The sequence below is a fragment of the Agrilus planipennis genome, unplaced genomic scaffold (assembly GCF_000699045.2).
Source record: "Agrilus planipennis isolate EAB-ADULT unplaced genomic scaffold, Apla_2.0 scaffold35, whole genome shotgun sequence".
Classification (NCBI taxonomy): domain Eukaryota; kingdom Metazoa; phylum Arthropoda; class Insecta; order Coleoptera; family Buprestidae; genus Agrilus; species Agrilus planipennis.
This window is the reverse complement of record NW_020438957.1, coordinates 1,626,232-1,636,369: the sequence shown is the minus strand read 5'-3', so window position 1 is coordinate 1,636,369 and position 10,138 is coordinate 1,626,232. Positions and strand designations below refer to the sequence as shown.

Below are 10,138 nucleotides of genomic sequence, written 5' to 3'. Positions count from 1 at the left end.
AAACTAAATGATGGAACTTTTCTTTTGTGACAATAACACAACGTCCCACAACTTCTTGAAAATGTAATATAGTCAGTCTAAAACTTACACTACAAAAAGTCATCTATACAGAAAAGAAAATGATTTAACAAATTACAAATAAACAAAAATCGAAGAACGACGAAATACTTAATGTTAGGGAGACGATAATATTACATAATTAATATATATCAGAAATATAAGTACTAGGAACTTTAAGATTTCTATTTTGTTTGGTCCTCCTTAACATTTGAAACCGAACCATATTTCTACTACGAGTTGATACATATATACAGGAACATACGATAAATATCAATAAAAAACTGTCATTCTAATTCCTACTATACACTATAACTAGGGCTATAACTCGGTTTATTTATTATCTATAAAGGTTTTACAAAAATCAACGAAGAACAGCCACTGGTAAAATATATATCTCAAGACCCTGCTTATTGTGTGACAGCTCTTTGTCAATTCATTTTCTCGCATTATTATTACAGAAAATACATGCTAGAAAAAAAAAACCCTTCAAAATAAGGGCGCTTTTCTCATAGTTACAACGTAAGTATAGTATGTGTTTCTAGTACGATATTAATGAACGACTATGTACAAATGTTGTATGATTCACTCGGGATGATCGTAATTTCAACTGATAATGACACGGCGTACAAAGTGATTAAAAGTACAGAAACAATCGTGGAAGACGGTTATCACGATTAAGGAAAAGATAATACAGTGAATTCTGTTTTTACGGCGAATCGGCGCACAAATTACATTCTATTTATTAGCAATACTAGAATGGTTCTTGAATCTTGAAAGTGTGCAGAATAATATAATAAAGAAGAAACTGTACAGTAGATAAAATTCTGTACATTGTTTCTTCTTTGTTAGGCTGCGTAAAATTGAAGTCGTGTAAAAGTAGAATTGGACGCATTTATTATGTGAAAAGTTTCTGAAACTTCCAGTCCAAATCGAATTTTTATAATCGTGATAATAATTTAGTTGCGACAAAACATAAAAAGCAATTAAATAACGACAGCGGCATTTTTGTAAAAATTTACACTGAGATCTAAAATCGGACGTTATTTTATTTCGTATAGATGGCGAGATGAAGTGTAGTCGAGATAAGGGTGCCTCAAACTAATCTTGATAAAAGTTTGATGAGTGTACGCAATTTACATTAGTAAGTTTGTTTGAGGTACATTGCACAATACTGAACATTCAACTAGTCCATAAAACGGTCGGTAAAAAAATTGACATGGTGTCATTCTTGCTTTACCATAACGTTCGGATTTAATGAGTGTCCGGTGGAAGTGACCAGGGATAATGGACTGGCCGATAACGAGTTTGCGATAGCAAACATGGAACTATTGCCGTTGTTGACCGAACATGGAGATCCCATGGCGGCCGTGGGCGGGTTAATTCTCTTTTCCTTCTGTCGTCGATTGCAAAACCATACTCTTACCACTTCTTTTTCCATACATAGACCATCCGCAAGCATCGATATTTCTTCGGAAGTTGGTTTCGGATTTTGCAAGAAGGCCTTCTCTAGAGCCACTCTGACGCTCGTCTCTATTGACGTCCGCTTTTTGCGTCTTCTACCTATAGCTTCTGGTGTAGTCATTGGATTACTTAATTGTCCGGGGTTGGTCAGAGTACTATCCGCATCTTCCAACCATTTTTGTAGTAGAGGCTTTAATTTGCACATATTTTTAAAACTAAGGTTTAACGCTTCAAATCGGGATATCGTAGTCTGAGAGAAGTCGTTACCGTACAGTTTTCCCATTGCAAGGCCCACGTCTCCTTGTGTAAAACCTGTAAAAAAATGGAAATCAGTAATAACACTTCAACTACATTTTTAAATTTTCTTATTAATAAACCAAGTTGTCATGCAACCCATTAAGCAGTTCTGTGTGCGTGATGTATACTCTTCTTTAGAAATAAAATAAAATAATTCTCAAGGTTATAATGAAATTTCGCAGTTATAATCGATAGACGTTGTTAAGTCGTTATGCAACTGTTTCAGTACATGCGTAAAGCAGGAAGCATTTAAGAGCTTTTTAGTTTATGAAAATTAGGAATTAATAAAGAGTTATCAGCAGATATGCGCATTTCCGTATAATCCCAATGTAATTAGCTTAAAGTTCCATTTATTATTCTTTCTGAAAGATGCTTTGGTAACGAGATATCAACCCTTAAAGTACGAGTAAAAACAGTAGGCAACCCGTCACGTTTTTCAGCGGCGAAGTATACACAATAAGGTAGTCTTAATAATGTTGATAGATTTTGCGACAGAGTAATTGTAAAATATTTTGTAATATTAAAAAAAAGGACAATTAGTCAGGTTGTGCCTTTTTTTATATATATATAAGGTTTATGAGAGTTCGTATTCATATTTCCCTAAATTTTCCCTAAAATGTTCTAAAAGAAAAAAATGTGAAAAGGACAGTGAATTAAAGTAGAAAAAATTGAAATCCGAATGCTACATCGAAATTTTAATTTTAAGCTTTTATTATCTTTTTTCGTGCTTGTAGTTAATAAAAAAAAAAACATTTTCAATATACGTTTTATAGGTAAATGTTGTATATTAACTTACCTAGTTTAATTCTCCTTTGTTTAAATGTTTTCGCGAACTGTTCTAATTCCTCAAGATCGGTGGTTTCCTCTGGAGAAGGTTCCAAAATCCTTGAAGGTGTCTTTAAATGTTGAGGTGTCAGGCCCCCTGATCCTGGAGTGCTCGGGGTGAGCAGACTTGGGGGAATATGGGCGTTATTTGGAGGTGTTGATTGAGTTTGTGATATTTGAGTGTTTTGCTGAATATTATTACTATGTCGATTTTGGTGATGCTGGGGTTGTTGAGATTGCTGGTGCTGCTGCTGTTGTTGCTGATGATGATGACTTTGCTGTTGAGCTTTTTGAAGCTGCTGAAGTTGTTGAGCTGCTTGAGCAATTTGTTGAACCTGGAAGGAATCGTTAAACATTAGGAAAATTGATAAATAAATCAAAGTAATTTATTCTAGTCCTTCCTTTTAAATCGTCAAAAGTATTATCGTTTATTTTTGCTACACGTTTTGACTTCTAAAACTCATGCAAAGTATTCCAAGCACAACACAACAGGAAACACACCTGCATCGAATGGGGTACTCTGGACGACAATCCAGAACGCGGAAATCCTTGGAGAAAGCCCTTCAACAATTACCATTATGTTACCAAGTTTATGTGCGAATTAGAAAGTGTTATCAATGGGAAATCAAATTTTTTGATAGGTCTTTATGGCACAGTACATTTACCATTTTTTCCCTTCCTTAATATATCAGTTCCAAAATTAGGGTTCTAAACGTTTATTAATTACAAAAACTCAACCGAAGCTTTGGCTCTTAGTACCTATAACGAATCTTCCTCAAGGCTTTAATAAGAGCTGAAGTGATAACTACATTAGAGTTACAAATCTAGGTTTTTCTACTAGCAGCTGCATGATTTTTAACTATAATGTAGCTGCAACTTCATCTTATATTATAACCCTGAGGAATTCTCAAACAAGGAGGCGAAACATCGGATAAATTTTTGTAATTAATAAACCTTGTTTTTTTGGTTTCACTTCCATAACTGCATTATATAGGTAAACGCAACTGATAATTAATCAAAGGTTTTATTCGTAATGAGTGAGATCTTTTTTGTATAAATTACGAAAGGTACTAAATGGGATTAAGTATTAAACAGTGGCTCTTGAATCATAAACAGGTAAGGAAATATGTAAGGAAATATGTAGATTTAGTATCTCCGAAATAAAAGATGTGACTGACCTGATTTTGTAAAAAGAACTGCGCTTGTGGATTGAGTTGATTCCCGTGACTTTGCTGCAACATCGCAAGTTGCTGCAATTGTTGAAGACTAGTTGGATTTGAGAATGCTTGAAGGCTACCAAGCATTTGAAGGGGGTTACCTAAAATACTACCGAGTCCTCCCAGAGCCGCAAGGGCGGCTCCGACTCCACCGGGCGTGGGTGCCGATACCATCGATGAATTTGGAGATGCTGCTCTTGGTGGATCCCCTGTGACCTGCAGGAAACAATATTCTAACTACCGTTGGGACAAACATTTGCAATTATTTCATATTTTTCTTTTTATTTTCGTTGAAATTTTTATCAAATTTTCAGAGTAATGTAAATGTATTTTTTTGATTAAAATAGGTTTCTTTTGTGCACGACATAAAATGTGTGGGAGTAGAGCAAGGTTCGAAGGAAGTATAACAAAAAACGTTAATAAATTTCATTGTACCTTTCGGCTGTTTATTCAATCCGCCTTTCTCCGCAATCTTCTTGTTCAATAAATATAAATCTGAAGTTTGCTAATCCCAAACGTACGCGAGTCACTTCAGCCCCTCAAAAAGTTGAAATGTTTAAACTCTTTGGGGAAAACAGTTCTAAACATCCCCTTTGTGTATGCTCCTTTAATTTGATTTGTAATCGATAAACTCGTTTCTTCGAAGACGAATGTTCTTTTAACTTTTTGATACTTTTTTATAGTCTCTCCAAGTTATTTACTCTACATTTGATTCGAAATATATTATTAAANTTATATTACAAACAATAAATATACAACAGATAAACTAGTAACTGTGATGTATATAACTACGATATATGAACGAGAATATTAATGTTCCATTTTTTATTCTCTGTTTTGCGTGTGTGTGGCTAGTAAACTAATTGTTAAAAGAGGGAAATTTCAGAATAATTTTTGCTGACTACCGTGACTTCGGAATCGCTTTTTATTAGCGAAAGGACGAATTTTTTTTTTGTTTACAAAACCTCAGATAAAGAAAACCCAAAACAAATACAAACCTTACAAGATCACACTCTATCTTATTCGTTGTTTATGATGTAGTACAGCCAGGGGGGCTGTCCGGGTCCGAGTCAATACTGCTATCTCCAGAACCAGAACGTGACGAACTCGGAGAACTGCTTGAAGAATTATTAACACTGTTGGAAGAATTATTAACGAATTGTATAAAGTCCTCTGCCCCAGAAGCAGCTGCTCTCTGTGAATAAATAATTTAATAATATATTGATGCCTGCATGTGTTTTCCTTTCATTTTTACCTGTCTGTTTGAATTTCTAAGATGACGCCAGAGCATCCATAACATTTGACTTTCGTTTATGTCGGTGGAAGATGACCAACTTGCACGGGCTTTGCTGTTGGATTTTATGGCGTCTGCGATTCCCGTCATGGGCGGGTCGTCATCTCTAGATGGCACCCACAATTTTACGTCCCAATCTAAACCACTCGTACATAGAAAAGGTAAACTTGGATGAGGTTCTAACACATTTACCTTGAAAAAAACATAAGTTATCTTTTTTAAGATAATAAAAAAAAAATTACAAAAGGAAAATACAGATTAATTAATTATAAGTGTTATAACTTAAGTTATACATATTTGAAATTGTGTATTGGTAAAAAAAAATTAACTTACAACACCATTATCATCGGCCAACATGAAATTGACGATCGCTTCAGTGTTCTTTTCCCAGAAGAAAACGTTACCACAATCGGAACCACTCAAAATAAATTCCGACTTTGGGCCGAAATAATTAACTCCCTTTATTGTGGCGCCATTACGATGACCCTGGTACTGGTGTGCAAAAGTACCCGGTTCACCATTCGTGTCAAAGATATAGATATCATCGTCGTTATACGAGGCCAAAATTTCTGAGCCATTGTAGTTGTATATTGCACATGTCACGTGCACGCTTAAGTATGAATCCGATTTCTATTTGGAGTTGTAAAAAAAAAGTAAGGAGTATTAAAAAGGTAAATTTTCTACTTAATTTTGATTCAAGCTTTAGGTTCGCTTTCATTTTTACTACCATTAATTATACTTACTTCAACCTTCTTAGCATAATACGTATTAAGTGGTGGGCAATTTTCGCTACATTTTCTTTGGTCGTAAGTTCGTACTATGTGGTCTCGTCCTCCCACACAAAACTCATGACTTTTCAAGGGGTGAGAATTGACACTGTACAATGCCACTTCGCGTACATCGCTTTTTACACTCACAACTCTAAAGTTTTAATTATTTTAAGTAAGAAAAAACTAAAAGAATTGATTGTACCTTTCGGGTTTCGAATTTCGTACGTCGTGGCTTAAGACAAGACCATCTTCACCACAACTTAGCACAATATGAGGTTGGTCTGGTAGGATGGCTAGTTTGTGGCAAGGACCTCTATGTGAACCCAACTTCCGGCTACTACGCAAACCATCTTGAGTGGAAACTTGTGCCAAACGAACCTAGAAGCAAATGTAACACAAAGTAACAACAAATTTTTCAAGAATTTCTATATAAAATAAAAACGAATTAATAAGAAAAAGTTTTTTACTCTGCATTACAAAATTTAATATGCATGAATTAGGACTTCTATTAAACATTTTTCAAAAATAACTACAATAAAGATGTTATTACCTGACCATCTCTTGCACTGGTAACGAGATGCAAGTCCCCACTCAAAGGTAGAAACTTGCTTTGAAACACATTTCCCCTGTGTTTTGTATCAAATGAGAGCAGTGGAACCCCCCTTTTCCAGTCCCAGATGACACATTTTAAGTCATCTGATCCACTGGCTAATAAGTCACCATTGGGATGGAAATTTAAGCTGTTAACACAGCCTTCATGTTGCTCTAACTTTTTCATTAATTTCAGACGTTGAACGCAATGTAAGGAACCATAGCTCCTTTGTTGAAACAAAACAGGGTTTTGTTTGCGAATGGTACTCCCCATTTGACGATTTATAATCTCAGGGATGATAAACCAGTTGTGTTTTGGCTTTTCTTTCTTTAGCACAGCCGGTTCTTCGCCATCTGACTCATCAGAATCAGTATCTTCTATCACAGTTGATAAGCTGTCTAAGTCAGAGATGTTTGATGCACCATCTCGTTCAGAATCAGTTCTTTGACTGTTGAATTGATGTATAGAAGGCAAAGATCTAAGTTCATCTCCACTACAATTTTTAAACAAGTAAGAACTAATAATATTATTATATAATTAAGAACAAGAAGAACCATTAGCTATTGTATATCCATAAAAAAGATACTGCTACTGGATATTTACCTGCCATTTTCACTTGAGCGAGTTGATTCATCATCTACAATAATTCGTCTGTAATTTCTAGTTGATGAATTGAATCTTCTGGGAAAACCACTAATGATAGGACTTGTATTATTACTAGGTGTTTCTTGTTCTTCTGCAGCATTTGCATTTGTATCTTCTTCAGTATTATTTTGGGAGGTGGTGTCCTTACTAGTGCAGGCAGAATCGGTTGAATTTTCATTAAAATTACAATTATCAGTCTTTAAACGTTTTGCATTTTCAATATGATTCACATGATTGGCTGTTTCTTGAGTTTTTTCAACATCTTCATCAGACATGGTTTCATCCATATTTATTCTAAAAATAAAAACAAAAACGTAATTAAACCTTTATAAACATAAATTAATATTTGAGTCTTGCTAATTCTTACGTAGGACAACTCCAATTAGTTTTTATAAAACGTAAATCTAAATTAACTTCAAAATAATATACATTTATAGGTTTTATGAGCTGTCAAATTCTGAACTTATCAAAATAAAAATATTCCAATTTCAACACAAATTGTTATCGTACACATAATAATTTAAAAAAAGGACAAAATGGATGTCAAACAATACACCTACTAATTTATTTTTGTTGCAGAGAAATGAGTAATTTTATCCAGTAAAATTTTCTCTCCTAAGCTACGTCTTCAAAAACCTTAACATTAACAGGTTTTATACACTAGTAAGTAAATTATTATTATTAGATGTTGAACTGTTATAATTCAATGTTTGATAGGTAAATTACAAGTTTATGATAAATTAGGAAAATGTAAAACATTTTTTGCGGAATAAACTAGAACAAAATACTTTTCCGTAAGATTTTCACCCAATATACACATTCACACATATTTGCACATATTAATAATAATAGTTTTCTTTACACTTTTCACGCAGAAACCATAGAAACAGATAAATCATTGCAAATGAATGAAATGAAACGAGGAAGTGTCTTCTGCATCTGTGCACGGTCCGATAGTTCTTAAATTTTTTAAAAGCACGGTCCAACCGCATATATTATGTTTAAACATACAAAAGGAAGGACATGGACACGATACTATTCTAGGAATCTAATTTTCTCAGATTATTGACTTGTTATCAGTAAACTACCATTGGTCGGGCACATTTTATACACATGCTTATAAAAATAATTACAAGTAACTTTTACCTTACCCTCATACATGAAATGATCATTTAAGCAATATTACAGCATCAATTCTTTCAGCTTGATTTAAAAAATAAATGTATGTATATACTTTTCTGATATAGGGGAATCCCATAAATGTTTGTAGTACATTATGAAGAGAAAAGGTTATTTTCGTTGGAGATTATATTTAGTTATTAATGTTTGATAAACTTTAGCTACATAAAAATGATTTATATGGGATCAACCAATTAACGTTTTTTCAGAGCTACAAACATAGTTGTACTACGTGTACAAATAGAGTAAGTAATAAATGGTTGGTATAGGTACGAATAATTTCTTTAATGAAAATAATGTACACATTATTGCCTAGACCACCATGATAGTTAGGTATATAATACACATCAGATTATGACCTAACATTTACAATAAATACACTGCATTATTTCCATCAAACCGTCGAAATTAAATTATCACGTAAATTCACATTCTTCATCTTTTATACATAATTTTATGGATACTCATTGCAAATATTCTTATTATTTTAGGTTTTACATCCATTTCCGCTAAACACGATTTTTGATCTACATACACACATGCTTATACATCGTAACGAGTACATGTTACCATTTTAATTTTTTTTTTTTAATAATTAAATATCATATTATTATTATTATTAAAAGTGAATTCATGAATGATAGTAAATAATTACATCCATCGCCGGTTTCCTCGTTTTATTATTTTTTTCTTCTGATATGACACATTTACTTCGTTAGTGCGGATGTCTTAATGCTCACAGGTCAAAAAATATCTTTTTTATAAAAGCCTTATACTCCTGCGCCTCATCGTGTTATTACAGTTATGTATTTAACGCACTTTAATCTATTTTTTTTATTGGGATATGTATAAAAGTCACAAATATTTTTACCTTATTTTCTGAAATTCTGTGAACATTTAATAGCTTTTTAAAAGACAATAAAGTAGCGGTTAGCGATCATTTCTAATAGTAAAAAAGTGCTACTGTTAATTAAACAATTTTAGTAATATGAAATAAAAATCAACCGATTGTAACAAACAACTAATTTATAAGGTTGATTTTTATTTCTAAAACAAGAAACAATTTTATATCTAAGAAAAAATACAAAAAAATTCTAGATATTCTTTGTATTTTTTCTTGTACATGAAATAGTATCAGAGTATACATATAAAATAAATAACTGGAATGTAGTAATTAAAAATATAACATGGGATGAAAAGAATATTTGTTCAAAATGTAACCATAATCACATATAAAATTTAGACAATTATTTAGGTATTTTGTATTAAATTACTGAAATCGGTAGCAATTCTTTGTGAACTAATAGTAATGTAACAGATTATTCAACAGTTTTCCTTCCTTGAAAAGGTCACTACCATCTTTATACCTGAAGGAATAAGAACTATAATGAGCATTAAATAAATTTCAGTATTCTGATAAACTTATTAATAATAAAACAACATGTGTCACATAAGGAATGTTAATATTTAATTAATCTTATTTTATTACGAAATTCTCCATAACTTTAGAAAAAAAAGTATTTGAAATTACTTGTGTTGAATAAATACAGGGTGTCAAATTACCAATTAATGTTGGACTATAAAAGTCACTATTATTAAGAATCTTTTAGAAAAAAAAGTGAGTACGGACAAGGAGAGACGGGAAGAAAAACGGGCATAATAAGACCTTAAGTAAATTACTGTTTGCAAATAATTCAGGATGTAGGACGTTATAGTTTTTCGGAAATGAGAATATTGACTAAGGGTAGAAAGAAGTCAGTCTTTGAATTGACCACCTTATCATAATATTGCTTGTTCT

The 10,138-nt window shown here is 32.6% G+C and overlaps 2 protein-coding genes across 5 annotated transcripts in view; both read right to left on the bottom strand.

The window, feature by feature from the left end:
- The window catches only part of LOC108744786 (DDB1- and CUL4-associated factor 8), a 12,557-nt gene extending 4,555 nt beyond the window's left edge, over positions 1-8,002 (bottom strand). The window contains exons 1-8 of one of the 3 annotated variants that reach the window (XM_018480700.2): positions 7,722-8,002; positions 7,120-7,455; positions 6,475-7,009; positions 6,127-6,302; positions 5,898-6,075; positions 5,488-5,784; positions 5,116-5,346; positions 4,880-5,055 (exon numbers count right to left, since the gene is read on the bottom strand). In XM_018480700.2, the coding sequence (XP_018336202.1) occupies positions 4,891-5,055; positions 5,116-5,346; positions 5,488-5,784; positions 5,898-6,075; positions 6,127-6,302; positions 6,475-7,009; positions 7,120-7,448 (1,911 nt within the window). In that variant the 5' untranslated portion in view covers positions 7,449-7,455; positions 7,722-8,002 and the 3' untranslated portion in view covers positions 4,880-4,890. Of the gene's footprint in view, positions 1-4,879; positions 5,056-5,115; positions 5,347-5,487; positions 5,785-5,897; positions 6,076-6,126; positions 6,303-6,474; positions 7,010-7,119; positions 7,456-7,528; positions 7,653-7,721 lie in introns of those variants that run through there. The other 2 variants (XM_018480701.2, XM_025975085.1) reach the window with 2 other exon arrangements.
- Positions 19-10,138, bottom strand: part of LOC108744785 (POU domain protein 2-like) — a 124,033-nt gene continuing 113,913 nt past the window's right edge. The window contains exons 6-9 of one of the 2 annotated variants that reach the window (XM_018480698.2): positions 3,822-4,076; positions 3,145-3,204; positions 2,615-2,978; positions 19-1,833 (exon numbers count right to left, since the gene is read on the bottom strand). In XM_018480698.2, the coding sequence (XP_018336200.1) occupies positions 1,283-1,833; positions 2,615-2,978; positions 3,145-3,204; positions 3,822-4,076 (1,230 nt within the window). In that variant the 3' untranslated portion in view covers positions 19-1,282. The remainder of the gene's footprint in view (positions 1,834-2,614; positions 2,979-3,144; positions 3,205-3,821; positions 4,077-10,138) is intronic. The other variant, XM_018480699.2, reaches the window with a different exon arrangement.